This window comes from Myiozetetes cayanensis, unplaced genomic scaffold (assembly GCF_022539395.1).
Source record: "Myiozetetes cayanensis isolate MyiCay16 unplaced genomic scaffold, myiCay2020 scf7, whole genome shotgun sequence".
Lineage (NCBI taxonomy): Eukaryota > Metazoa > Chordata > Aves > Passeriformes > Tyrannidae > Myiozetetes > Myiozetetes cayanensis.
The window spans coordinates 43,231,040-43,258,831 of NW_026087964.1; the positions used below are offsets into that span (position 1 = coordinate 43,231,040).

Consider the following 27,792-nt stretch of genomic DNA (forward strand, 5'->3'; position numbering starts at 1 on the left):
CAATTTCTTTAGCAATTTCCAATTTTTCAAGACTTTTAAGAGTAGCACTGCTTTGGTGGACTCGATAAACTTTCTTCAGCATCTGATCAAGTAACAAAGCCAGGCTGTAGCATGTGTTATAAAGACCCAAGTTCCACCGTGCTGGGCGCTGCAGATGTTTTTATAACTGGCAGTACAGAATTGACCACAGTGTGGCAGTTGTGGAAGAGTTTGTTTTTTAGATCTGGCAATAATTTGGGCTCTTGTTTATTTTAGTCTACAATTCCAGTAAAATCTACATGTGTTAAGCAAAAAGTTAGACCTCCAGTGTGCAAGTATGTGTGGATTCTTTTAAGCAGCACAACAAACTGAACATATGTTTGGTTTCCTTAGAACAGTTTATTGTTCACGGAGAGGTGTGCACGCTAGCTGTAGGGTCAGATCAGTGTGACAAATTTAATATACCTACTGTGTCTAATGGGAGAAATACATCATAGACCACCTTCCTGCTTTGAGATCTTACTCTGCTTTATATACAGATTTTAAAATGAAGAAATGAGGAGAGGTTGTTGGTTTTGTTTGGTTTTTTTGGTTGATTGGTTGGTTTGGATTTTTTTACTTTTTAAATTCAATACTAGATAAGCTGAATTTTTCTGAGTAGGTTACAGAAAAGAAGCACCCCTCCTTACAGTGGCTATGGAGCACTTTCTCTGTCTGACTTTTCCCAGCTATCCCGTTTCCAGTGTCCTTTGTTAGCCCTGTCTGACCAACGTCCATGGAGTGTTCTAGGAGGCTTGGTGGCTTTCAGGCATCCGAGCTGACATCTCTGCAGCTGGGTGATGGGGGCTGTTAGTGACCAAGCTTGATGGAGCTGTGCCTGGGGACCCAGCTGTGAACAGTTACAGCAAACCCTTTCCAATCTGGCGCCTGGATGTCACACTGTTCCATTTTCTGTTCACTATGCATATTTCAAAATGCATATTCCTGCGTATGATTCCATCGTGACGGTAGGAACAGCGTACCAGAAATTGCCATGAGATGCAGTAGTCTTGTTCTAACCCTTCTTCAGTTTGGAAACAGTTCACTTGAGCTTTTGTACGTGTTGTAGTATGAAGAGATTTAATCAGCCATTGAAACATGACAGTGCTAATAAAAAAGTTGATGTGGTATAAGGAGTTTTATTATGTAAACAAACAATCATGTTTTCTCAGCTGGTTCTGTTTGAAGACAATTCCAGAGTACAGCAAATATCAGTTAAAATTGGAGCAGGTTCTTTCTTGAGTAAGCTGGCACATCATAACCTTACATAGAACAGGAGACCTGAACTAGCAGCATTTTAGTAGACACCTTTAACAACTGAAGAAGTACTGCAATTGGTACTGGTCTGACCTGACCCAAGAGCAGCATTATTTTCCCTCAAACTTTTCAGGCAAGGCAAGTGATTAGTGCACTGTTCCCACTTGTGATGTTGCTGCTTTGCAAGTTCCCTGTCTAGAGCTTTTCTTGCATGGCTCAGAGGCATTTGGGGGTTAAAATGGGCAAGTTCCTGACAGAGGTGGTTTTCACATCCCTGCAGTGTTGCAGTTAGAATGATGGGCCTGTGCAGCAGGACTCCAGACTGAAAGGAAAGGATAAATGGTTCCCAGAAAAATAATTTCTCTGATTTAGTAATTTCTCTTCCAGTCTTAGGACTCTGGTCTCCTCTTAGCCCCCAAGTAGTCAGTTCATTTGCCACTTGCAGTGCCCCATTTTTATGATCACGGCCCTTCAGATGGGCACTTTTAAGGAGCCTGTGATCTTAGCTTCACTGTCCTGTCTGGAAAGGGAGACTCTGACAGGAGAGGCATTTTGCTTGTGGATCATCAAGCCTGGGTGACACTAGAGGAGAGGACAGAGTTAAGGTAAGGAGGCCAGTTGCACACCCACAGTACTGCACAGAGGAAGGCTGAATTTATGGAATATACCAAAATGAATTTAAAAAATTAGAGCAGTAATTAACATGGTAGGAACCATGTATGATCAGCTAACACGGTCCCAAGGGCTAAAGCAACTATAATTCAGTTTTATTTAGGCCAGAAGGAATTTGCTGGCTAAGTGAGCAGATCTGCCCTACAACAGCTTTGTGTCATGACCCTGTTCAGTGGGGCACTTCATGATATGCCCAGATTAAAGTATATCCTAATAATTTTATTCACCAAAGAATGTTCATAAATGCCTTGCTGAATCAGCCTAGCAGAAGACAAAGTGCTGGTGAGAACAGGATGTCTATTCTTTCTTCCTCTTTGCAATCCTGCCACGTCTTCTACAGCAACATAAACAGCACTTAACAAGAATGAAGAGAGTAATGGCTACACAGGTGAACAAGAATGCCAGAACATCCAGGGAGTGGTACTGGTACCAGGTGAGATGGTGAGAAGCTGGCCTCAAGTGCTTTGCTCCTTTGTGGCGCATGACAAATTCAATCCAGAAGACAGCTCTGTCCAGAGGCTTAACTGGCTGGTCATGTTGTATCTTGGATAACTTTAGAGCATTTTCCTTATAGCTGGGGGGAAAAAAAAAAGGAAGAAACCAGGAAGATTTATCAATGATTCCTGAAACAACCCATTCAGCACTTGGCAGTCCTCTTGAGGAAGGTAGACAGCCCTGCTTTTATTTTCAGCAATCTTATCTAAATATATTTGAAACTGGTCCAATTTATTCCTGTACGCATAAAATTGGATTAAAATTACTAATGGAGAAAGCCAGTATTTTGAAAAGAAAAGTTAGTAGAAATTATTCCAGATACTCCTTTAAAAAAGCAGTGTGGAAACATTTGCAGTATTTTATGTTCCAGTATAATACAGTGTGCTGGTTTTGGCTGGGATGGAGTTGACATTTTCTTCACAGTAGCTGGTGGGGGCTATGTTTTGGATTTGTGCTGGAAACAGTGTTGATAAAATCAACAATAAAATCAAGGATGCTTTCCTTACTGCTGAGCAGCCCTTAAACAGAGCCAAGGCCTTTTCTGCCTCTCACCCCATCCCACCAGCAAGGAGGCAGGAGGTGTACAAGGAGTTGGGAGGGGACACAGCTGGGACAGCTGATCCCAACTCACCCAAGGGCTATCCCAGGCCATATGGTGTCATGCTCAGCAATAAAACTAATGGCAAGATAGGGGAGGCTGCATACACCAGGTATCATCCAGGTTGTCACAGGTCACCTCCCATATGACTAACTCCCTCAAATACTAGATATCTCCATCAGTGTTGGTCTGCTTGCTTCAGGAATTTGGAAGTTCATATTGAAGGAACTCCTGTCACTCACACTTGACAGGAGTTGCTGCCAAAGACTGAGGACTCCTGCATTTTTTCCAATTACTTTGACAGTGGCCTTATCTTTAGCAAGGCATCCAAGCTGCTGGCCTTCCTTACCCTTGTAAGTCCTGAATGATAGTTATGGTAACCTAAGGATATTGGTAAGTCAGGGGTAGGAGAAAGAACTGTTGTGACTACAGGCCGAGAAGACCTAATACAGCTAGAACTGTCACCCAGTGCTTCCAGAGGATTTACACTAGCAGAGAACTGTCTCAAGAGCTGCTCTGGACTTTCCAAGAACTCTTTCTTGAAGGGATCATAAAATATAAGGAAAACCAAACTGCTGATCTCTCCTAATTGAGAAATGCTGATTCTCAGAAATGAAAGATAGTTTTCATCTGAAACCCAAACTCAGCTACTCTGCATTTTCCGTCTGAGAAGAGCTAGCAGAATTTCTCACATCAGCAGCCCAGGATTTCAATAACCTCAGCCTACTGCAAGGCAAGAACAAAACTCACGTGGAGTTGTAAATGACTGCATTCAGTGCATCAACCAGATCCTGAGTCTTCAGTGTGCCGAAATCCACTTGAACTGCAGCGCCCTTTGCTCTTACATGAGCAATGTTGTCGTGCTGGTCAGCAAACATGGGAATCCCAACCATGGGGATCCCATGGTAGATGGCTTCATAGAGCCCGTTGGTCCCACCATGAGTAATAAAGGCCTTGGTGGAGGGATGTCCTGGAACAGGGAAGGAGAGGTGCATGTAACAGCAGCTGTGGCAGGCACTGAGTGGGATGTGAGCACTGCAAAACCGTGGGGCAAATGCACTGCCAGAGAAGGGAGCAGCCCCTGACCTCTGGCTCAGCTTTCATGCATTCCTTCATTTTAATGCAGTGTGCGAATCATCGTGTCCTGCCAGACTACCCCAGTTACTTCAGCCCTCCTGCTCTTGTGTAGTTCTAGTTTTCACATGTTACCAGGTTCACAACAGCCCCCTGCTTCAGCCTTGCTTAGGTCAAGCATTTTGAAGAATAAGCCCTGGAGATTAACTGCAGAGGCCAGATCCAGCTCCAGGGTACATCGCTACTTGGGTATTTACTCCTGCCTGCAGGTGCTTTTGAGCCTTTCTACACAACTGCCACCAAGATCTGTAAGTCAGAGCCTTTTAGGAAATTAAGGCTCCCAAGAGCAAAGCTCTGCAGCTTAAGTTATGAAACTAAGTGTGTCTACAAGTGTTATGTGGTTCTGGTCCTTGAATTAGCCATTTTAGTGGAAAAACAAACAGTTTTTCCAAGGGTACAGTCCGTCTCAGATAGAATCAGTCTTACCAAGCAGGTCATTTTGGGGTATCCAGTCATAAATCCTGGTGTTGGAGCCCAGAGTTTCTGGTTTTTTCCCTTTGTACCGCCAGAGGACCTTGAACAAAGGCAAAATAAGATAAACAGGGTTCATGCAATGTGCCATTCTATATTATTACATGTGATGTAGGGTTTTATCTCAAACCCATGTGCCTTTTCCAAGTAATGCAAATAGCTTTGGCTCCTGTTGAACTCTTTAATTAGTTATTATGTGCTTATTATAAAATCACCTGGAGTGATTTCTGTATTTTGGCCTATGGACACAGCTCCACGTAATTTGGTTCAGAGAAGGTGAAACACCAGAACTCCCTGTGAGGTAGCTCAGCAGTCTGCCTGTCTGAGAGAGCGCCCAGCATCCCGGCTGGAGCCCATCCAGCAGGGATGCAGATGAAAAACAGGCCAGTTCAAAAGCAAAAGTCTCCCCGAAGGCAACAGGAGTGAAAAAAAACACGGCAAGTTGTTTTAAGCTTGAAAGGAAATTCACCTTTTGTGGAATCTGGCTGAGGGCTTTGGCAATCACGTTACTTTTTTCATCACTTAGGTTGTAGACCATTGACCCAAGAGAGAATACCACAATGCCATGTTCTCCAGAGCTCTGAACAAATTCTTCCATTTCCTAGGAGAGGCAGAAAACATATACCAAGAGCAATTAGGCCATGCAGATTGCACAGATTTCTGTGAAAGAAGGGCAAAACCTTTTTAGCTTATCAAGTTGATGATTGTGGTGTGTGAGCACCTCCACTGACGGAAGGGTGTTACAATGACAGGCCTGGCCCTGAGCAAAACGGTTTCTCCCCAAGAATGAGCACAACAAGTTGAGACAGGTGACAGACACTTTGTCTTTTGGAAAGAAAATCTAGCAGTTTCAGGACACATTTATTTTGGAGCACAAGCAGCAGTAATGGATCCTGGCACTGTCATGAGCTGGCCGTACTCTGGGCCCCCTCCCTAGCATAGTCATGGTTCTGGATTTTCCTAGAAAAAGTACTTGTCATTACATGAATCTGCAGGAAGGGACCATGCTAAAACTGACAGGGTTTTTCACAGATTCATTGAGTCACTGCCATCATTTCATTAGTCAGACAGCTCTCTTATTTCTTGCAACACACCACATTGCTCAGCAGATTTTCTACAAATCAGACCAATAGGTTTTCCTGTTCCCTTTTTTTAGTTAGTGTCATGTGAAATGTCAGTAATATCCAAAAGAGAATGGTTATCCATTTCTACCAACCTGAACCCTTGCTGCAGGGGTGTGGGAAAGGAGTAGAGAGTTAGAAGGTTATTTTTTTAGTAGACAACTTGCCCTGAAAATGGCCTGCATCTTCTGAGGCTCCTACAGGAATGATAATCTAGACCAGATCTTGTCATGTTGCCATCATTGGTATCTGGGAGTTTCAAATTCCCCTGGAATATGGCCATTCACAGCAGAGCATGGGCTGGAGATGATCAAGTCTTTTACTCCCTTTAAAATGTCTTAAACTAAGTACAATAGAAAAAGTGTTTCTCACTCATCTCTTTCTGCAAGTCTTGACTCCATTTTAGTTAAAGAATTTGTCCTGTCACACAGTGCCCTTTTGCATCAGGTATTTCAGTGTTATCCTGGGCTGCAAGTCTGTATCTTATAATTAAATCTTACACTTAACTACTCTGAGGTAGCCCCTATTTTTCCCAAAACAGACACTGTATTCCACCATGCTGACATCAACTATCCTCTTTCAAGAGTGCAGGCTGTAACCCTGTAACCCCAGCCCTCAGCTGGAGGGACATGGACAGATACTAAACAGCTCCATGCTTCCCACCAGCAGCAGAGCATTGCTTTAAGAATGAGCTTTCTCAGGACACGGCTGGCATGGTTGATCAGGGAGAGAAACAGTCTTTGTTCTGCTGCACAACCAACCAGCCAACAGCAGAGCAAAGCTGGAGTACCTTTGGTAGTGGCTTTGCAGGCTGGCAGTGAAGTCCTCCAACAAACTCAAAGTTGGGCAGGAAGGGGCGTGGAAATTCAAAATCCCAGTAAGTTCTGATTAACCATATCTCTGCTTTCCCCATCGTCTCACACAGGGTCGTGGGCCTTCCTGCGGACAAGGTACAAGAGGTTTACAACATGCACGGGAGTTACCTTGTTTGCTGTAGATTGAGAAACAGGAGCCTTACCTTTGTCTTTTGGCACTCCCAAACAGTGTAATCTATCAAGCCATGCATAAAACGAAAACATTCACAAATCTGGACCTATTCCTTGCCCTGTCCTGTGTTCAACCTTGGCAGGTGGCCACGAACAAGGCAATACAATTGTTAAAAGGATTTTGAACCTTCAGGATTAATTTAGAGCAGGACAAGTGGGAAGCATTTATTATCTGTAATATAGGAGTGCAGTCTTGTTGCTGGAATTCTTACCACTGAAAGACTTCATTACCTGTGCTTGGAATAAAAATGCACTTTGGGGAAGAGAATGATCATAGAAAATTTAGTTCCAAATAAAAAATAAATTAATCACAAAATGATGATCAACTGTCAGGGGGGAGGAAAGTTTTTAAATTAAGTTCTGTAGCATTTTTCAAATGGTGACTCAATCAGTGGCTGCTCAGACAACAATAAAAGACAGGTACAGACATCCCTAGTTTTCTTGAGGACTTGGTCAGCTGCTTCTGACACATATTGGGAAAAATGGCCAAATCCATAGATGCTTTGAATGTCTTTTTATGCAAAATACATTGCCTCTAGAAATCTATCTACAAAAAAAAAAATGTAATGGTAATCTAATGTTTTATAGCTTCCCATTTGGAAAAATATATATTCTTAGATACATGTTGCAAGTTGTCTTTGCAGTATTTTCTACACAAAGCAAAACTGGGGAGTATAAGTTATAGAAATATTGATAAATTATTTCCCAAATGCACCCTAATACAAGCAGGAATCAAGCAAAATAAGCAGCAAGATAAAAATTATCTGACGGGCACCTCCTCATATTACTTGATCAGGGTAATAATCTACACCAGTTTTTTTTTCTTTATAAAGAGTAATGAGTGAGTTACAAAGTTGCTGAAGTGAAGTCTGTATTACATGTAGAGTGATATAAAGGTGTAATTAAGTCTTATGTGGTATTAAGAAAAAATATCAGTCCAGAGAAGAGGGACTGGTTTGCAGAGCACAGAGCGTTCTTGGCAAACACAGGGAGAGATTGGACAGCAACAAAAGAGATGCCCTTTTGTTTGCTGTTCACTCGTTATCTGCCTAAACTGGCAGATATTCTGGACAAGATTCAAAGTCCATTGAACTAAATGGTCTGATTAATGGACTTTTGAATCATGCCTGAGTTGTACTGTGTTGGAGCAAAATTTTCAGGTACGCATGTAATTTAAGGAGACTGTTTCAAATTCTGAATGGTGGATGAAAGGGAAAGGTGACAGCCCATAGTATTTCTTGTTCAAGAATCTGAACTCATGCTCAACATCCTGCACCGTGCAGCATTGCGAGATACTTCCAGACAATGCGCGTCGTGTGAGTGAAGGGTGCTTTCTTGCTCTGCAGTTGTCCAGAGACAGCCAGTGCTCCCAGTTACAACAGGACTAACTCCATCCCTATGGTGCTAATGGAGCTGTCACCAGTGCCTTACATTTAGTTAAGGAATGATTTTGCCCTCCAGCCTTTATCTTCTGCCATCTTAATTGTAGAAGTTGGTGTCATCAAGATGAAAAGGTCCTCTGAAAGCACTAAAATGAGCATACAGCTCAGTGCAAGAATTCACCAGCAGTATCATCACGGACAGAAATTAGAACTACGTGCTCTGAAGATCTTCAAGAGGAACCAGAGCAAAACAGCTCTCATGTCTGACAGACTAGATCAGACCTAAAAGGGAAAGCAGAGCCTCTGTGAACAAAACAGGATTGCTGCCTCTGCTGACCTCTGAGAAACAGTATTTTGAGACAACAGCATTGAGGTCCCAAAACATTCAAAAGGCACAACCTATGCAAGAGAAGAAACCACTCAACAGATGCCTTACCTAAGACATTACTGTAGTACTCATCCCATTCATCGCGCCAAAACTTCAAGAAAAATAAATCCGTGTAGAAGTAAAAGAGGAAGTTCTGTAGTCTTTCCATAAAGGACATGTGGTGTGTCAGCCCACTTGTGCTAGCAGGCACATAGGAAGGTGGGGATGGGAGCCCACCGCACAGCCGCTCTACCACATTCCCATCAGAGAAGCGGAAGCTGTAGACAAAGGGGATTGCTAGGATTTCTGCTACGAGCTCCCCACCTATAGACAGGGGGTCAGCAATCAGAACATCAAACTTGGCCTGCTGCAGCTTTGCTATCAGCTGAGAGTTCATCAGCAAGGTGTCACATGTTTGCTTTGACATATTGGTAAAGATCTCCAGGTCCTTTTTTATCCTCCACATGACCTCCCAGGGGAAGAGAGTAGAGACTTCGTTCAGCCAGAAATTGAGGAAGTCCTCCATGGCAGCATCCAGGGTCTTCTGGCTAAAGGGGACTTGCAGGACCTCAAAGGTGAAGGGTGAGGAGGTGTCTTGGTAGTTGATGAGCAGATTGCTTGAGGCCACGAGCACAGTCACTTCATGACCCCGGAGAACGAGCTCTTGCAGCACCACTTTCAGATTGATCCAGTGACTTGCATCAGTGGGCCACACCACCACCTTCCCACAAAATCCAGTGCTCCAGCAGCATGCACAGGCCCAGAGAAGCCAGGGCAACTTTGACCTCATCATCTCGGCATTCCGTGTACAGCTCCCGACTGACTGAACTGGAAGCAGTTTACTGCTTCACTGTGCAAACACTCAGGAGCCAGCCAATGAAAGTGGCATACATTTGGTGACAAGATTGGCAAGTGTGGCAAGAGGGCATGTCCTAACACAAAACAGCACTCATAAGAGGACTGGGCAATCAGCAAATCCTGTTCTGGAATCTCCTGCAGAGCCACAGCATTAAAGAATCCCAGTGTTATCAACACTGTTTTCAGCACAAATCCATCATGTAGCCCATGCAAACTAACAAAACAGGTATTGCACATGAAGCCTTAAATGTTAAACCCCACGTTTAACAATAAAAAAAGACACCACAAGATCCAAACAGCTCTGAGACTTACACAACAGATCACTAAACCATGCTTCTGCCAGCACAAGATTTTCTTATCGTGTCAAACAGGATAAGTATCACAAACACACAGCTAGGTACTCTAGTAGTAGGATATCTCAACTGCTTAGCCCTCAGCAGAATAGACCATACTAGTGAAATAAAAATAAAAACACTTCAAAGTCTCATATTGAAATTATATTCATTTTATCTGCCCACCAGCAATGCACATATGTTTGGCCTGTTTCCTTTTAAGTGTTACTATAATCACTTAGAGCAAAAATGGGAAAATAATTATGCAACTATTATTAAAAAAAAACCAAACCAAACCAAACTAATAAATAAATACAACTACCCTCTGGTATTGTTTTAGATACTTTCAGAAAAGCAAAGAACCGTGTTTCTGCAAAGGTCATTTTATCACTGCAAATTGCAGTTCATCTGAAATCACAGGCCTTTAAAGGACCAGAGGAGGTCTTTATCTCTCATTTAGAGATGAGCTGGAAAGCAAAAAGGGTGCTATGGGAAAACAGGTAGTATTCTTGCATAGCTTTCCAAACCTAGTACTAGTGTTTGGTGGGTATACAGCATTATTTTGCTGTTCTTAGTATTTACCATGATTCATCTATGAATAAGACTGATGAGCTGTGCTTCAAGTGACTTTACCACTGCTTTACCTATCCTGAAAGTGCCTGTACGGACTTAGCTGAACTAGTGTAGCAGGTCAGGATTAATGGGCAACGTTTGTACTTGCCTGGATTGTTTGACTTGACACAGGAATTTGAAGGAAGGAGAGTAAGTTCTGAGCTGTCTTTCTCCTAATTTGTGCCTTAACCTCTCAGCTCTGGGTATTTACTCTTGTGTTTACAGCAGATCAAATATTTGGAAGAGAGAGTAGTCTTACCTAAAACATCACTGTAGTATTGATCCCAGCCTCCCCAGAAAAGGTAATGATATAGGATATCCTGTAAAGTGTACGCGAAGATGTTTTTTAGCCTTTCCGAGAAGGTCATCCTATCTGTTAGGCTGCTTAGGGCAGCTGGTACGTAGGAAGGAGGTGCTGGGAGTGTCCCACAGAGCCGCTCCAGCGTGTTTCCTAGGGAGAACCGGATGGTATACACGAAGGGGATACCCAGCTTCTCAGCAAACAGCTCCCCACTGGGTGTCAGTGGGTCTGCCAAAAGCACATCAAAGGCAGCAGCCTTCAGTCTCTCCAGCAGCGCCTCATTCTTCAGGACCTCATCACAAATGGTTCTGCTTACATTCTCCAGCTTCTTAATTTGTTGAGCTACCTTGTAAGCACTTTTCCAGAATGGTAGCACTCTCTCCTCGTAAAACAAAAAATTGAATGTTTCATCCATTAGGGCAGCCATCTCCTTTTGGGTGATCGGCACCTCAATCACCTCAAACTGGAAGGGTGAGGGCTGCGTGCGGTTGAAGATGAGGAAGCATGAAGGCATCAGCACAGTCACCTCATGGCCCCGGAGCACAAGCTCCTGGAGCATGGACTCCATGTTCAGCCAGTGGCTGTTGTCAGCCGGCCAGACCAACACCTTCCCCCCGGAGCCCCAGCCCAGCACGGCCAGCAGCCACAGCACTGCCACCTCCTTCCCTGCCATGGCCTGCGCTGTGTGGCAATGCACCCGTGGCCTTCCTTCTCTGGGAGCAGCAGTGCTTCCCAGCTGGGCTGGGCATAGGTGACACTGCCTTGGTCCCAAGGGCAGGGAAGGTGGCCTGAAATCCTGTGCTGGATAATAGCCTGTTTTCCTGGGGGGAGGGGGGAGAAATAAGTGACTGGCACCATCTAGCACCCTCTGGTGGTAAGCACTTCGCTTAAGATGGAAGATCTGCTTCCCCTGGAGCAGCAGAGTCATCAGCCCTGGGGAGGCTCGGTCCAGCGAGGATTGTGTCCTGTTGGTAATCCCAGCCTTCCTGCCTGTCTAACTAGAGTCTCTGTGTTATTTGTTTGGTAGAAGAGGTGAATTTTTCATTCTTCTGGCTCTTTGAAGCACAGCTGGATGCACAGCAAAGATGTTCACTGACTGCATGGGCACACTTTTGCCACTGAGTGTCCTATATAGCCACTATAAAGCCACTGAGTGTCCCTTTACAGCCCACTGGAAGTGGTGATCCCAGGCTGCAGCTCAAGAGTTGCATCTCGAAGTGGATGAAACTACACAGCAAATGACTCCAGTACAACTGTCCTCAAGTGAATTTGCCTCTTCCAGAGTACACATTGTGGGAGGCCAGAGCTGGTCAGTGATTCTGTGGGCTCCCTGCCTGCCACTAACTGCCAATTATGCACTATAAGTTGAACCAGAAAACCTGTTAAACAGTTTTATTTATGGTCCCTTCTGATGTACAATTAAGAAAGAGTGTAAGTCCTCTTCACTGTGCTAAAAATCGTTATTTGCAGGGTTTCCAACCAGCTCTGTTACACAATGTTTCCTAATGTCGTTGTGCAAGGCTTTTGCTACGGTTTCCTTGCTGCCTAGAGCATCCCTTCTGGGATGAAAATGAGGGTGATGGAAACAGCTGGACTGTGAGGAGCCAAGCTGAGATATCTCATCTACTGTGCACATGACAACGGTTTGGGGTACTTCTGGAGTCCTGCAGCATGCAGGTACATGGAGGTGGTTTTTTGAACACTGAGAGATTTGCAAGTGGTCTTTCTCAAGAGCCCAGTGCAAGGGTAGTAGAAACAGCTTGTTGATCACGTGATTAATAACAAGCATATTTTTCTACATATTCACTCAAAACAGTCCAGGAAAAAAGCCTGCAGAGAAAAAGACTTGTTGTTTTCACTGTTTGCTTGTGGGTGAAGGGTATGTTTTAAATAAAACTTGTTTTGTTCAGAGAGGATCGGTTTTCTGTGACCAGTGACATAAGTGAAGTCTCTATTACAAAGCCACAATGCATTTCAGTATTGCTGCAGAGAGTGGCAAGGCTGGCTTGCAATTCACCCACTCCCCCCTCCTTGATATGGTACTGTGGACTGGGAAAACAGCTCTGTTCCTGGCTGCCTTCTGTGCAAGCAGTCATTGGAGGGGGAAATGTGTAAGCTGAGGCTCCCTTGCTGAGGGCCCTACATGGTGTGGAAGCTGTATGAACCTCCACATTAAAATTAATTATTACAAAAGTCAAATCCATCTATCGGGAAGATTCTGATCCTGCCTCAATGCAATGGCATAGCAGCACAGCACCCTGACAGGGGAGTGGGTGCAACTGATGGATCCCGGTGGCTCCTTCCCTTTTTTGGGGCATAATGATAAACCTCTTGCAGACCTCTCCCTTGACTTTGTGACCCTGCCAGGTTCCTAGCTCTGCAGGTCATAAGGGTGGAGGCCATATAATGAGAAGTGAAGTATCAGAAGACTTACCTAAGATCTTGCTGTAGTAGATATCCCAATGTCCCCAGTAGGACTGGAAAACATAGTCTTGCAGATGGTAAGACACAAAGTTTTTTATTCTCTCAGCAAAGGACATGTGGTCAGTGAGCTCAGACAGGGCTGCAGGCGTGTAGGACGGTGGGGTTGGGACCTTGCCACAGTGCCTCTCTAGAGTGAAGGCTGGAGAGAAGCGTAGGGAGTAGACAAAGGGGATGTCCAGCTTGAGGGCAATGAGTTCCCCGCAGGGGGTCACCGGGTCTGACAACAGCATGTCATAGCCAGCCCCCCGCAGGCGAGCCATCAGCTCTCGGTTGGTTAGCACTGAGTCGCACATCAGCTTGTTCATCTTCTGCCAGTCTACGGACAATCTTCCCAGCTCCCTGTAGAATTGCCAGAAGGTGAACATGGTCGGCCTGTTATCGAGCCACAGTGCCACTATTCCGTTAATCAGGCTCTGAGGGAAATCTTTCTCATAGGGTACGTAATAGAACTCAAACGTCTCCCCAGCCTTAGCCTTGGGTTCAATGAAGAGGGTAGCGTTGGATACCAGGATGGTAATGCTGTGCCCACGGTGGATGAGCTCCTGTATAATTACATTCATGTTCAGCCAGTGGCTGCCTTCCGTTGGCCAGACCAAGACCTTCCCACAGAAAACAGGGCCTAGAAGAGCAACCTGAAGAAGGAGCAGCTGGAGGTATTTCTTTGAGCCGGTGGTTTTTGTGGCCATGGCAGAGTTAAGGGTTAGATAGCCTGGGAATTTTCCCTTCCAGTTAGGAGTGCTGCACCTCTGTGTTGTGTTTGATGATTCCTTACTAGCACTCTTAGCAAAAGCAAGAGTTTGCTGTCACACAGGTGGGGCCTTTATAGCCCACGTTTGGTCTCAGATCTGGAAAGACAGAAAAAGATATTTGGTGATTCACTTTTCCCTTTATGCATTCTACCCAGTTAGTTTCCCCTTGAGGGAGCTCCTTTCCCTGGTTAGCAGGGTGGCAGCAATCCTCACTGCTGTGAAAGGAGCCAGTCCCCTGAATGCCAGCTCTGAGGCTCAAACAAATCCCTTGCGTTGTTTCCATAAACTAGCAATGCCAGAGGCAGGACAAGGAAGGAGACACCACAGGGCTAGCTTGGAAGTGGCATCCTTTTTCACAGTGAGATGCTGGAAGTGCTAGTATTTCCCATACTGAAAGAAGGCAACAAATCATTAATTTGGTTGATGATAATGCCAATAATAAATGCAGATTGTTCTGATAGGTGATGGGTGGCTTCCAGTTGGTGATGGGTGGCTTCCAATTTCTCCCAGACAACTCTCGCAGGGAGTGACTGGGGCACATCACCACCAACCTGGCTGTGTTGTTGGCTCAGTTCAGGTGTCCAAACATGGGTCTGGCCCCTCAAGGTGCTTCTCAGAGCAAAACCTACATCTTCCAGGATGGCTCTTACTTGGAAAGGTGTCCTTTGAATGTAAGCACTACACCCTGCAAGGAGGTCTTCACCACCAGGAGCCAGAATTACAACTAAAACCCACACAGATAATGATACGCTCCAACCAACACAATTTGGGGAACGAATGCCATGCAGCAAAAAACTCTTACCTAGCGTAGTCTTCCAAGGTACATAAGTATCGTGCTCTGAGTTGCAAGGTGCAATCTGCTATGCCAGTTTGCCTCTGTTCCTTGCTGCTCCCCTCCTCTGTGCCTGGGCCGCTCCAGTGGGATTGGTTATCAGGCAGAAGGAGCTTAAGTAAGTTACCCTCTGAACTGAACTTTTCACAAGGAGGAAGTAATAAAATATGGGATAATGTCAACAAAGCACGTGTTCTGTGTTTAGTTATTGCTTTGTTATGATCTGGGAATGTAATAGTTGAGATGGTCTTCCCCATGCTAGCGTGTATTATAATGTTATTACAGAGCCAGATTCTCAAGAGGACTTGGCATACTGTAGCTCAGAAATATGATGCCTGACTGCTAAAAAGATTTTTTTACTCCCCATAGGATCTAAGGTGGCTAAACAAAATTGTTTGTTAGGTAATAGATTTGTTTATAAACTGTCAACAGGAACAAGGAGAGAATCTTGTAGTTTGTTTGCAGAGGTTTTTGAAAGTCGGTATGTTACCTGTACTGGCTGTGTGGCCCTTGATTCTGGAGATCTATCCAAGTTTCTAATAACCTGAAGATATAGGAATCTAAAGGTGCATCTTCAAGGTCTTTAAATATTATCCATAATATTCAACAAGGCTTTTTCTAAACCCTCAAAATCCAGGGCAGTTTTGCCACCATGTTTCAACAGTAGGTTGGACTTACAGCCAGGAATTTCACTACAGTCTCTCCACAGACCTTTGTATGCAGGATAATTTTTTTTTTTTTCAGGCTAATTTAGCTTATTTTGTAAAGTCCTGTAAGAAATTTACAGCTTTTCCAGCAACTATGGAAAGGCCATGTTTATGTGGGCTAGAGCAGATCATAGAATCTTAGAATATCTGAGGTGGAAAAGACCCACAAGGACAACCCCAAGAGTCACACCATGTGCCTGAGGGTATTGTCCAAACACTTCTTGAGCTCTGTCAGGTTTGGTGCTGTGATCAGTTCTCGGACAGTAACTAGGGTTTTGTTTCCAATCCCTTAGTAAGGAATTCCTCCATAGCAAATGAGAGCTATTGCTAGGGGAACCAGAGGGTTAAACTTGTCTTGTTTCCACGGCCAGCTTTTAAAGATGATACTCAGATTACTCAGATCAGGGAAGATAAGCATTTTGAGAGGATTAAAGGACAAAATCCAGCACATGAAGAGAGAAGTGGGGCAGAATAAATACAGGTTAAGTGCCTGTATTTCACACATCTAACATTACTAAGTAGAAGTGCTGCAGACAGTGATGCAACCCCCAGCCTTGTTAAATAACAACAGGCTTTTCAAGGCTAAGGCCCTTAAGCAAAAGTTAGGCAACCGCAAAGTAGTGGTTTCTTACCGTTCCCTTCACCATTGTGCTGGCTGGCTGGGGGTTATGGTGTGCATGGCACCTTTAGCCAGCACCTCAAAAAGTCAGGGACAGGGTGGGAAAGGGAAGCTTTTGCCCTGAAGAAGCACCAAATGACTCTCTGGTTTCCCTTTCACTTAATGCAATAAAGCAGCTACTGGTCTGAAAGCAGACTTAAAATTTTGTCTTGGCTATCTTTTTTTCGGTGGAGGGGAGGAGGCAGGAGGAAGGGGAGGAGGCTCCATTGGGAAAAATTCAAAGCTGGCTCATCCCTAACTACAAGCAGAAGTGAGTGGATTGAGCAATTCTGCAGAGCCACGTGTGTACGTGCTCAGTAACACATCCATTTCCATGTAATCCCTAGGGTATAGGGAAACTCCAGATGAAGGTAATGAGCTGAAATAGCCTCACCATGGCCATCTTTCTCAGACAAATGGTATCTTTATAGCTCTACCCTGCAGCTACAGAATGAAAATACCAGGGGCTAGGCTTATAGTATTTCACTTGGATTTTTTGATTCAGTTTAAGATTTTATGAACTGTCTTTGCTGCTGCAATGCTGCAGGGACACCTTGGCATGTAAACATGCAGGCACCAGGGTGGTTCACAGTGGAGCCATTTCCACTCTGCAAGCCAGAACAATAAAGAAATCAGAGAAGGTTTGTGCCGAGCTTTATGTCCCTGCTAGGAATTGTGCATTGGTGGTGGAGAATAGGTGCTGCAGCTGTCCTTGTCAGCCCTACAGTGAAGAGCAGCAGCAGAGACTTGCCAAAGCTACCTGCAGATATGGTACACTGTCTTGCCAGAATGTATCTGATCCCCCAGGGAAAGCTCTATTCTATGGTGATGGGCAAGTTTGCAAACCCTGAGGGTATAGACATGATGGGACTCATCTAACAGCTCATCAGCCCACAGAGGAAGAGTTGCTCTCTCTCCTCTACCTTTTTCATGCATGTTTGCTGTTCATGCGCCCATGGCAAGCCTTTCCCGTGACAAGTCAGCTTGCCAATGATTTATAGTAGCCAGTTAGTTTGCTGATGGGGCATGAAAGAGCTGGGCAAAGAACATGCAGTCTATCATGTCCAGGGCAGCCCGGGCACATGGCACAGAGCCTGCCCAGAGAGCAGCAGTGATAGAACCTCCGCAAAGACCAGAGGTCACCACAGGCATTGCTGCACCCATTGTTGGGGTCAGGGATCCCATTTGGGGGGATAGGAGCACACTTAGTGCTCCAGGGAGGGCAGGGGATACCCATGGGGTGCCAGCATCACCCAGACCAAACACCTCTCCCATTGCCTCAGCACCACAGGGGAGCAGGGAACTGGGTCCCAGGGGTTATTGCAGCAGACCTCACCATAGGGGAAGGTTTAAGGTGGCTAATTACACCCAAAAGTACCCCAAACCCAACAACCTGGACCCCACAGCACACAGCTCTGTATGGCTGAGCATGGGCAGAGCACCCGCAGGGCAACCCAGGACACCCCTCTCACCTAACACGCTGCCGCTCTGCACCGGGAGAGTGACGGTGGGATGGTGACACCACGAGGGTGACGGCAGTGGTTTTAACAGGGAGAGGCAGGGTAGCAAGGGCAGTAATGTTTGCCAGCGCTGTGGCTGCTGGGAGGGAGGAGCAAACACAGTGAGAAGCCAGCAGCCAGTGACCTGCAGGCAGGGCCACAGTGGACATCTCCAACCTCCAGGTCCCAGACGGCGCCTCCCCACATGAGGACAGGGAGGCCACCTCTCGCTACCTGTATCCAGCTGGCAGCTTCCTCACATGCATTTTTGCCACAGCTCTCTGCAATCCCATGAGCTGCTGGTGGCAATCCCCCCACCACAGCAGCTGAGGGGAGACACCTGCTTGCCCCCAACACAAGAAGAGGCTTGGCAGCCCCAGGGAGATGGCAGGGTTGGGATCCGCACAGGCACAGGGTAGTGAGCACCCCATGCAGGGGTCAGGGACCACATTTTATTTCTCTCCAGCAGTCCCAGAGGAGGGGAAGCAGCCCCTGGTGTGGGAGCAGTGCCTCCAGCATGGGGTGGATTTGGGAGGTGTCTGGCAGCGTCTCCTCAGATCTGAGTGCGGAAGCGCAGGTCGGTGCCCGACATCTTCTGCGCGTAGTCCTGGTCGAAGCGCTCGTTCTGGGCCACGGTGAAGTGGTTCTTCCAGTCTCCGGTGGTGCCTGCGGCCGGGCGAGGTGGGGCTCAGCAGGGGCCGAGGGGACAGGGCGCCTGCAGCCCCCCAGAGCTGCTCACCTTTGCGCATGAAGGGGGACACGCTGTGGTCCATGAGGTCGGAGGGCACCTTGCTGTAGTTGGTGGTGGGGTTGTCCCGCATGGCCTCAAAGGAAGTGTGTCTCGTGATGGTGTCCAGTGCCGTCTCCGACAGCTCCTGCCCCAGGAACTGGGCCACCTTGGCAATCTCCCGGCGGAGGTCCTGTGGGACACAGGCCAATGTTCACTCCTCCTGACACCCCCCTAGATGCCACACCACCATCCACCCCAGTCCATCACCTCCTTCAAGTCCTCGTAGAAGAGGTAGAGAATGGGGTGATCCTTCCTCCTCTCCCAGTAGCCCTTGACGTGGTTGTACCAGGAGCCATATGCCACTGCATGGGGAGAGCAGCCAGGGGATGGCAGTGGGTGACAGCACCCCACAGGGTCCCCACATGCCCCCGGAGGTGTCCTGTCTCACCTCTGCCAGCCATGAACTCCTCCAGGTACTGGGCCCATGTCCCAGGGTGTGGTTGTAACTTGTTCATAAGGTCGAAGTGGTAGTAGGAAATGGCCACATCCTTGGCATTGCGCCCCACATAGATCATCTGCAGATGGGTCACAGGGTGTGAGAGCAGCCCCAGGACCCCCAACAGGGAGGATGCTCTACTCCCAGAACTCCCATGCCCACTTAGTGTGCTGAAGGGAGCAGTGGGGGATCCTGTCTCAAGGGAACAGGGGGACTTAAATGCCCCTCAGGGCAGAGACCAGGGCTGGGAGTTACCTTGCAGCGGTTTTCCCAGAAGGATTTTGGCAAGACATCTGCCGGCAGGTGGGTCTTCACCACACGGGGTGAGGGCATGGTGGCCAGCAGGTCTGTCCCTGGGGGATCCCAAAGCACTTCCTCATTGGGCCTTTGGCAGAGACCCCCGGGACTCAGCCCCTGTTGGGGTGCCCATGGTCAAGCCCCCACACACCACTACCTGCTGGTATCTTCCCAGGGGCAGAGAACTCCAGCATGGGCACCCTCTTGCTGATAATGTCCCGCTTGCACTTCTCAGGGTCTCCACCTTGCAGGATCATGTCCACAATCTCGCTGACCCAGGTGGTGCCTGGGGAAAGGAACCCATCAGGGGGCATCCAGGGTGGCACTGGGTGTCTGATCACTGACAACCCCTCAGACTTTAGCCAGATGCTGAGGGGGCAAAGGGGATCCTGCACAGCTCTGTCCTGACAGCCCCCAAATGTGCTGCATTTCCCCCACAAGTGGGCCTCAGACGTACAGCATACTCACCCACACGGTAACACAATATCTGCTGGACTCGGGAATGCTCACCAGATTTGGGGAAGGTGACCACCACAATGTCCTCAGGGCGACTCTGGAAGGTGTCGACACGTTCCCAGTTGTAGGTGAAGGCGTTGACCATGGGAATGCCGTGCACTGTGGGCCAGGGCTGACGCAGGTAGGGGCCTGGATCGGCCATCCGGCTGGGGACAGCGACATGTGTGGGGAGGCTCACTGGTGAGGGGGGCCCCCCCTCACCCTGACAGGGCAGCACCAGCCAGGGCAGCCCAGGCAACTGGCAGGGTGCCTGCCCTGGGAGCGGCAGTGACAGCACCGGCATACAGACCAGAGGTCACTGCAGCCATCGCTGCACTCACTGCCGGGGACAGGGGGCCCGTCTGGGGGGACAGGGGTCCCATCTGCAGGAGAAGGAGCACATCCACAGCAACCCAGCGAGGGCAGGGGGTACACACGGGGTGCCAGCGTCACCCAGACCAAACACCTCTCCCATTGCCTCAGCACCACAGGGGAGCAGGGAACTGGGTCCCAGGGGTTATTGCAGCAGACCTCACCACAGGGGGAAGTTTAAGGTGGCTAATTACACCCAAAAGGACCCCAAACCCACCAACCTGGACGCCACAGCATGCAGCTCTGTGTGGCTGAGCATGGGCAGAGCACCCACAGGGCAACCCAGGACACCCCTCTCACCTAACACGCTGCCGCTCTGTGCCGGGAGAGTGACGCTGGGACGGTGACACCACGAGGGTGACGGCAGAGGACAGGGGGACGCGGGGCCCCGCAGCAGCTTTCACAGGGAGGAGAAGGAAAGAGGCAGGGCGGTGAGGGCAGCAATGTTTTCCTGCCCTGCGGCTCCCGGGAGGGAGGAGCAAGCACAGCGAGAAACCAGCAGCCACTGACCTGCAGGCAGGGCCACAGTGGACATCTCCAACCTCATGGATCTTGCCTCCCACCCCCAGGTCCCAGACGGCGCCTCCCCACATGAGGACAGGGAGGCCACCTCTCGCTACCTGTATCCAGCTGGCAGCTTCCTCACATGCATTTTTGCCACAGCTCTCTGCAATCCCATGAGCTGCTGGTGGCAATCCCCCCACCACAGCAGCTGAGGGGGGACACGTTTGTCTCCAACACAAGAAGAGGCTTGGCAGCCCCAGGGAGATGGCAGGGTTGGGATCCGCACAGGCACAGGGTAGTGAGCACCCCATGCAGGGGTCAGGAACCACATTTTATTTCTCTCCAGCAGTCCCAGAGGAGGGGAAGCAGCCCCTGGTGTGGGAGCAGTGCCTCCAGCATGGGGTGGATTTGGGAGGTGTCTGGCAGCGTCTCCTCAGATCTGAGTGCGGAAGCGCAGGTCGGTGCCCGACATCTTCTGCGCGTAGTCCTGGTCGAAGCGCTCGTTCTGGGCCACGGTGAAGTGGTTCTTCCAGTCTCCAGTGGTGCCTGTGGCCGGGCGAGTTGGGGCTCAGCAGGGGCTGAGGGGACAGGGCGCCTGCAGCCCCCCAGAGCTGCTCACCTTTGCGCATGAAGGGGGACACGCTGTGGTCCATGAGGTCGGAGGGCACCTTGCTGTAGTTGGTGGTGGGGTTGTCCCGCATGGCCTCAAAGGAAGTGTGTCTCGTGATGGTGTCCAGTGCCGTCTCCGACAGCTCCTGCCCCAGGAACTGGGCCACCTTGGCAATCTCCGGCGGAGGTCCTGTGGGACACAGGACGATGTTCACTCCTCCTGACACCCCCCCAGATGCCACACCACCATCCACCCCAGTCCATCACCTCCTTCAAGTCCTCGTAGAAGAGGTAGAGAATGGGGTGATCCTTCCTCCTCTCCCAGTAGCCCTTGACGTGGTTGTACCAGGAGCCATATGCCACTGCACGGGGAGAGCAGCCAGGGGATGGCAGTGGGTGACAGCACCCCACAGGGTCCCCACATGCCCCCGGAGGTGTCCTGTCTCACCTCTGCCAGCCATGAACTCCTCCAGGTACTGGGCCCATGTCCCAGGGTGTGGCTGGAACTTGTTCATAAGGTCGAAGTGGTAGTAGGAAACGGCCACATCCTTGGCATTGCGCCCCACATAGATCATCTGCAGAAAGCTCGGTGGCATGTGGGGACTTGCAAGGTCCCAACAGGGCAGGTACCCCTCTTATCTCTGCTGGATCCCTCCAGGTGTGGTAACTCCACCCTGTTACCTTGCAGCGGTTTTCCCAGAAGGTTTTGGGCAAGATGTCAGCTGGGATGTGGGTCTTGATGATGCGAGGGGATGCCATGACCTCCAGCTGGTCTGTGCCTGCAAGGATTTCCCCCAGGAGCAATCTCACTGCCAGTGGTGTACCCCCTACCAAGCCTATGCCCCATCCAGCACTCACTGCCACCCCATTACCTGCTGGCATCTTCCCAGGGGCAACAAACTCCATCATAGGCACCCGGTTGAGAATGTCATCCTGCTTGCATTTTTCAGGGTCAGCACCTTTCAGGACCATGTCCACAATCTCACTGACCCAGGTGGTGCCTGGCGAGGAGAGGCTGGGTGTCCAGTTGATGCCACTCCCACTGGAGCCCCATCTCCGGCACCCGAGGGCCACCATCTTCCAGCATTGCCTTTTAACATCCCCTCCAGTCCCAGCCTCAGCATCTGCAGGTTGGTACCTCCCTTTCCCAAGTGTGGCCCCTCTCTGTTGCCTGGGGATGCTCACCAGACTTGGGGAAGGTGACCACCATGATGTCGTCAGGGCGACTCTGGAAGCTGTCAATCCGTTCCCAGTTGAGGGCAAAGGCGTTGACCATGGGAATGCCATGCACTGTGAGACAGGGCTGACGCAGATAGGGGTCTGGATTGGCCATCCTGCTGGAGACAGGGACACATGGCAGGGCTGGCCGGCAGCAAGGAGCATCACGGGGCCCCCTCTTTCCCTGGAGTCCCCAAAATGCCTGCTGAACCCAGCCATCCTGCCCACAGGAAGGAAACTGTCCCCTGCTTGTTGGTGTCATGGGAGGTGGCACCTGTCTTCTCCGGGGATTTTTGGGGCCAGGTGGCTGTGCAGGGAGTGTGGAGGGACATGGCTGGCTCCGGGGGGCTCACGTCATCACAGGCAATGGGGCAGCTACCTGTACCAAGCTAGTACTTTTACTTGGGTGTAAAAGCTCACAGGGGCTTTCCTGGCCGGTGTTTCAGGCTGCTTTCCCTCTGTCTTTTCCTCCCCATCTCTCAGCTGTAGGGCAGCTTGGGGAAGCCTTTTTTGCAGGGGGCTGAGTGAGGGTTTGAAGGAGACAGGAACGAGGAGCAGGGCTCCCACAACTCTCTCTTTAGGAAACCTTTCCACCCCCCAGCCAGGATGGAAACACTGGATATAGTGGCTGCAAAACACCCACGCTGAGACTTTTGGAGAGAGGCTTGGTCACTTGCTTCTGTTTTCCAAGGGTTTGCAGGGACACTGAGCCCCTCTGAGCCCCCGCACCTCTCCCCCCACCCCACCACTCAGGCTCTCTGCTTGTGAGGCCAGGGCACCCCAAAATGGGCCAAGCCCCCTGACCATGACCAGAGTCCCCCCATTACCTCTTCTCCGGGTGGTCCGGCAGGGAGGAGGAAAAGCTTTGCCTGCCGTTTACGGGGCGGGATTTGCTATTTTCCCTTCCCTCCGTCGAAGATGGAGGCTCAGGGAGGCGGGGGACACCGCTGGGGCAGGAGGAGGGCAGGGGAAAAGGTAGGCGGAGATGGGGACTGTCCCCAGATGCCTGTGATGAGCTGTGCCGTGCTCAGCAACCCCCGGTACGCACACAGGAGGTGGGAGTGGAAATCACAGCTGCCCCGTCCACCCGCAGAGGCAAACAAAGGGAGGAAATCCCGACCCACATCCCGGGGGATTTAACGTCACCCTGTCCTGATCCAGGAGTCACCTGAGTGGACGTCCCCAGTTCCTGACACAGACGTGGGGCTTGCTAGTGGGCTGTGGGGATCAGGCTTTGCTCATATCCCTACTCCACTCAAATACGGGTCCAAAGTTTGCAGGATTGCAAAGCACAAGTGCTTCTGGGAAAGGTGTTTAAAGTGCCCGTGGTGGTGAAATGCTGCTCCTTACCTGCTTCCCACAGGCAACCTCCGAGCCAGGAGGGAGTGGTGAGGGCAGGAAAGATGACAGCTGGGCAGGGACAGCAGCTCACTTGTTTTCAGCCTTGATAGAAGTCCCTGATTTGGTCCCAGGTCCAAATTCCAGGTAAGGTGGGACATGCCATGCCAGGCATTCAGGTGTTTTGCAGGCAGGTACATGCATCCCTGCCCGTCCATCTGCCCATATGCCAGCAAAATTGGCTGCATGTGCAAACACTGCAGGCAAAGTCAGGAGGTGGGGAAGCACGGAGATCTCCATTGGCATTGAAATAAATGTCTAGAAAGGATTCATTCCTGTGAGTCAAGTCCCCTCATAGCACTGCTGCTCTATAGGAGTCAGATCAGAGTTGCTTCTCTTTGGGGATAAAACAACCCCATGAGGCTGTATTGCCAAAAAGTTGCAATCTTAGAAACTCTGGATCAGGCCAGAAATGGAGTGTAAGTGGGGGACTTGGGACTCCAAAGCACATCCTTGTCCCAGTGGGACAGGGAGTGGTTTGCTCTGGCCATCCCAGAGCAAGGGCTCAGTGCAACCAGGTTGGGGGTTGCAGGGTGGTTTCCCTATCCAGCAAGGATGGTGATGTTGCTGAGCCCGGCCATATGCCAGCAGGGAGGTGTTTCCCTTCACCTTTGTTCCATAGACCATGGGCTGCCAAACTCCAGCTGGGTCAGGGAGCCTGGGGAGAGCCTCACCACCACCCACTCTGTCAAGAAACCTGCCACAACCTGGAGCCATGAAAGCTCCTGTGCACACAAAAGCCGTGGCAGCAGCACGTTTGCTGGTGCTTTGGGGTTTTTCCACTCTTCACCGGTCTTTGCTCCCTCCAGGTACCCTAGTAGGCTGGGACTGGGACACCCAAGGTGATCCACCCAATGAGGGGTTTGGGGAGGATGCACATTCCCAGTGATGCCTGATCATCACCAGCTCAAAATCCACTGTGTGCCCACCCTCTCTCCCACTGACCACGGAGGTGCTCCCAGACACTGCCTGGAATTTGGGGGGGGTTCAGCCTCCCCGCTGCCTTTTTCTGAAGGCAATGACTCACTCTCCATTTATAACAATTTATTGCAAGGAGAAAAGTAAATCAGTGCAACGATGCTCCATCTGGACCCACCCTCCCCAACCAGTGAGAGAGGAGAAGCAGAGTCCTCCTGGAAAGGGGGATAAGCCCCTCACATCTCCATCTGGAAGTGGAGGTCGGTGCCTGCCATGTGCTCCTGGTAGTGCCGGTTGAAGCGCTCATTCTGGGCCACAGTGAAGTGGTTCTTCCAGTCTCCACAGATCCCTAGGGGCAAGAAAGCAAGCGGGGCAAATCTTGAGACACACAAAATATTTGCAGCCACGGATGGGGGCTGAAACACAATGCAGGGACATTCCTCCCAAGCCCTCCACCACTGGCCAAATCCCACCTTTACGGAGGAAGGGGGAGAGGTTGTGGTCCATCAGGGCAGTGGGCATGGTCTCATAGTTGGCAGCAGGGTTCTTCTTCATTGCCTGGAAGGAGGTGTTCTGAAGGATCCTCTCCACTGTTCCCTCCACCACCTCCTTGCCCAGGAACTGCAGGATCTTCTTCACTTCCTGCCGTGGGTCCTGCAGGGCAGTTGACATGAGGTGGCTGCCAAAAAAGGCTGCGGGGGACAACCAGGGCACCTTGCCCCTCATCCCACCCTCACCTTCTTCATGTCCTCATAGAAGAGGTACAGGATCTTCTTCTCCTTCCTCTTCTCCCACCAGCCCCGCACATGGTCATACCAGGACCCGTAGGCCGCTGTGGAATATGGTCAAGGGATTAACCGAAAAGCAGGGCAGCAGGGCATGTCCTTCCCACCAGCACTTCGGGGTGGGCATCCTGTGGCTCAACCCCCACCTTTGCCAGCCAGAAAGGTCTCCAGGAACTCAGCCAGTGTGCCAGGGTCAGGGTGTACTTTGGCCATCTGGTAGAAGTAGTAGTAGGAGATGACAACATCCTTGGGGTTGCGGGCCATGTAGATAATCTGGAGACAAACAAGGATGTGGTTGGGAGATAGAGTAGTGCCTCCTCCCTGCCAACCCAGATGGGTAGAGAGGCAGGGGGCACCTGCAGCACTACCTTGCAGTCCTTCTCCCAGAAGGACTGTGGGAGGAGCTGGACCGGGAGATGGGTCTTTACCAGCCGCGGGGATGGGGTGTTCTTCAGCTGCTCAACACCTGTGGCACAGGGTGCTTAGAGGTGTGAGCCCCAGCACGCTCACCCCCACCCCCAGCTCTGCTCTTTCCCCACCCAGTCCAGGCAGCCAGGCTGGGGAAACTCACCACTCGGTATCCCAGGGACCTTCACTTCCAGGAAGGGCACACGGTTGTAGATGGCATCCCGTTGGCATTTCTCCACATCGCCATCTTGGTAGATCATGTCCATGATCTCGCTCAGCCACGTTGTGCCTGCAGCACAGGGACAGCGTTGCAAAGGCTGGTGTCACCTCATCCTCACTTCACCCTTCCCCAGGGCCACTCACCTGATTTGGGGTAGGTGGAGATGAGCAGGTCATCTGGGCGGGCTTGGAAATCCTTCACCTGTGGCCAGCCCTCGATGAATACCTTGTAGAGGGGAATACCGTGGAGGCTTCCCAGCTCCTCCCTGATACGTTCCTGCCCCATGGCTGATGGTGGGTCCTTACAGTGCTGGCTGTCCTCCCTGCTGGCAGCCTCGACAACCTCGGGACTTGCTGGTTCCTGTGGCAGCACCGTGCCAAGGGCAGTGCCCCACCAGGCAAAGTTCAGCCTGGATCACATGTGGCAGAGGTGTTGCCAATGCCAGTGCCAGAGCCAGGGGCATGGCCTGTTCCCCAGCAGGATGCCACCCTGACATTTGTGGTGCCAGCCATGCACTAAGCCCAAGCCGTGAGGGGTCAGGAACAGAGCCCACCATTACCTTTCCTCCCACCTGTCTGTGCTTCTCCCCCAGCTTCAGCCCCTTTAATAGGTGCTACAGAGAGCTACAGAGACACCGCTGCCACCCTATCCTTGCTGCAGCTGTACCTATCAAGATTCTGAGGCCTCTGGTGCCCAGGAGCCTTGGCACATCCTCCCTCCCGCCTCACCCAAGGGGTAATGGTTAACGAAAGCCGGCTCGGCTAAGGAGCATGGAGGATGGGAAGCAGGTTCAAAAGGCAGCCAGGGTGTGGGGCAGTTTTGGGGTGGGCTCTGCCTCCCTCCTCCCCTGCCCTGTGAACACTGTGTTGCCCTTGCTTGTCTTGGCTGGGGACCAGACTGGCTGCGACCCGGCCAAGGGTGCTGCAGGCAGAGGGGTGCCTCCCTCCTTGCCCTCCTGGGTGCTTCTTTGAGGTCTCTTTCCTTTAGGAAAGTGCTGAGTATACTGAACTTCTCCATCCTGGGTGATGTGACCCAGGTTATGCAGTGCTGGGACCTGGCATGGTGGAGCAGGTGCTTCTCCTGCTGCAGGAGATCGAGGAGAAGCAGAAGGATAGTGGTGCCTGGCCCAGCTCAGGTCAGCAGGGCCTGTGGGAAAGGGGGCACCAGTGTAGGATTTAGAATCTGTGCCATTTGAAAAAATATGATCTCACAAGTCTGACTTTTTGTATCCAATAAAGGAGTTGGAAGACAGTAAATGTATTTATCACCCTACAAAAAGTGAGATGTTGTAGTTGTCATCTGATGATGAGGAAGTAACATTATGACCCTTAATTAAAACTGAAACACAACTAAGAAAATAAGACCGCAACAGCACAGAAGCAGGCACATACTGTCAACCAAAGGTCAATATGGTGGGGGGCACGAAACCATCCAAGATAAGCAAAACCCCCCTGACCCATTTCCAGAAGGGTGTGGAATAATAGACTACATGAGAACTAATTTGCATAGAAAGCAAGCAAGAAATCTGTCTTCAGGGCAGGGAAACCTATCTATAAAAAGGTACCCCCAAGTCAGGGTTGCATCCTCGGGACCCTGGACATCCCATCAGTTGGATCAATGCTGAAACTAGGACTGGTGATCCCTTATCTTCCTCCCTTCCTTTTTTCTTTCTTCCTTCCTTTCTTCCTTCCCCTCTTTCTTTCTTCCCTCCTTTCTTTCTTTCTCTCTCCCTTTAATTCATCTCTTCTT

At 49.8% G+C, this 27,792-nt stretch overlaps 4 protein-coding genes across 9 annotated transcripts; all 4 read right to left on the reverse strand.

The window, feature by feature from the left end:
• Nucleotides 1-1,137: 1,137 nt before the first annotated feature.
• Nucleotides 1,138-20,353, reverse strand: LOC126652179 (UDP-glucuronosyltransferase 2A2-like). Of its 6 annotated transcripts, XM_050338808.1 has the most exons (8): nt 20,284-20,353; nt 13,095-13,993; nt 10,623-11,245; nt 6,557-6,705; nt 5,115-5,246; nt 4,601-4,688; nt 3,791-4,010; nt 1,138-2,521 (listed from the first exon to the last, which is right to left on the reverse strand). In XM_050338808.1, exons 2-8 carry the CDS (start codon nt 13,832-13,834, stop codon nt 2,245-2,247), a joined length of 2,229 nt encoding a protein of 742 aa, XP_050194765.1. In that variant the 5' UTR covers nt 13,835-13,993; nt 20,284-20,353; the 3' UTR covers nt 1,138-2,244. The 6 variants fall into 6 exon arrangements, with proteins under 6 accessions (XP_050194765.1, XP_050194761.1, XP_050194762.1 ...); XM_050338804.1 differs by lacking the exon at nt 10,623-11,245 and having other exon boundaries at nt 13,099-13,993; XM_050338805.1 differs by lacking the exons at nt 10,623-11,245; nt 20,284-20,353 and adding an exon at nt 17,567-17,698 and having other exon boundaries at nt 13,099-13,993.
• LOC126652180 (sulfotransferase 1B1-like) lies at nt 18,031-20,591 on the reverse strand. The gene is made up of 8 exons (XM_050338811.1): nt 20,284-20,591; nt 19,627-19,778; nt 19,274-19,402; nt 19,075-19,172; nt 18,772-18,898; nt 18,591-18,685; nt 18,333-18,513; nt 18,031-18,259 (listed from the first exon to the last, which is right to left on the reverse strand). The coding sequence occupies exons 1-8, from the start codon at nt 20,574-20,576 to the stop codon at nt 18,147-18,149; spliced, it is 1,188 nt and encodes a 395-aa protein (XP_050194768.1). The 5' UTR covers nt 20,577-20,591; the 3' UTR covers nt 18,031-18,146.
• Nucleotides 20,592-20,817: 226 nt separating this feature from the next.
• On the reverse strand, nt 20,818-23,362 carry LOC126652184 (sulfotransferase 1B1-like). The gene is made up of 8 exons (XM_050338814.1): nt 23,142-23,362; nt 22,282-22,430; nt 21,969-22,097; nt 21,778-21,875; nt 21,545-21,671; nt 21,351-21,458; nt 21,107-21,286; nt 20,818-21,033 (listed from the first exon to the last, which is right to left on the reverse strand). The coding sequence occupies exons 2-8, from the start codon at nt 22,427-22,429 to the stop codon at nt 20,921-20,923; spliced, it is 903 nt and encodes a 300-aa protein (XP_050194771.1). The 5' UTR covers nt 22,430; nt 23,142-23,362; the 3' UTR covers nt 20,818-20,920.
• A 1,379-nt stretch (nt 23,363-24,741) lies between these two features.
• On the reverse strand, nt 24,742-27,660 carry LOC126652182 (sulfotransferase 1 family member D1-like). The gene is made up of 7 exons (XM_050338812.1): nt 26,187-27,660; nt 25,987-26,112; nt 25,784-25,881; nt 25,562-25,688; nt 25,368-25,462; nt 25,104-25,284; nt 24,742-24,979 (listed from the first exon to the last, which is right to left on the reverse strand). The coding sequence occupies exons 1-7, from the start codon at nt 26,326-26,328 to the stop codon at nt 24,867-24,869; spliced, it is 882 nt and encodes a 293-aa protein (XP_050194769.1). The 5' UTR covers nt 26,329-27,660; the 3' UTR covers nt 24,742-24,866.
• Nucleotides 27,661-27,792: the final 132 nt, after the last annotated feature.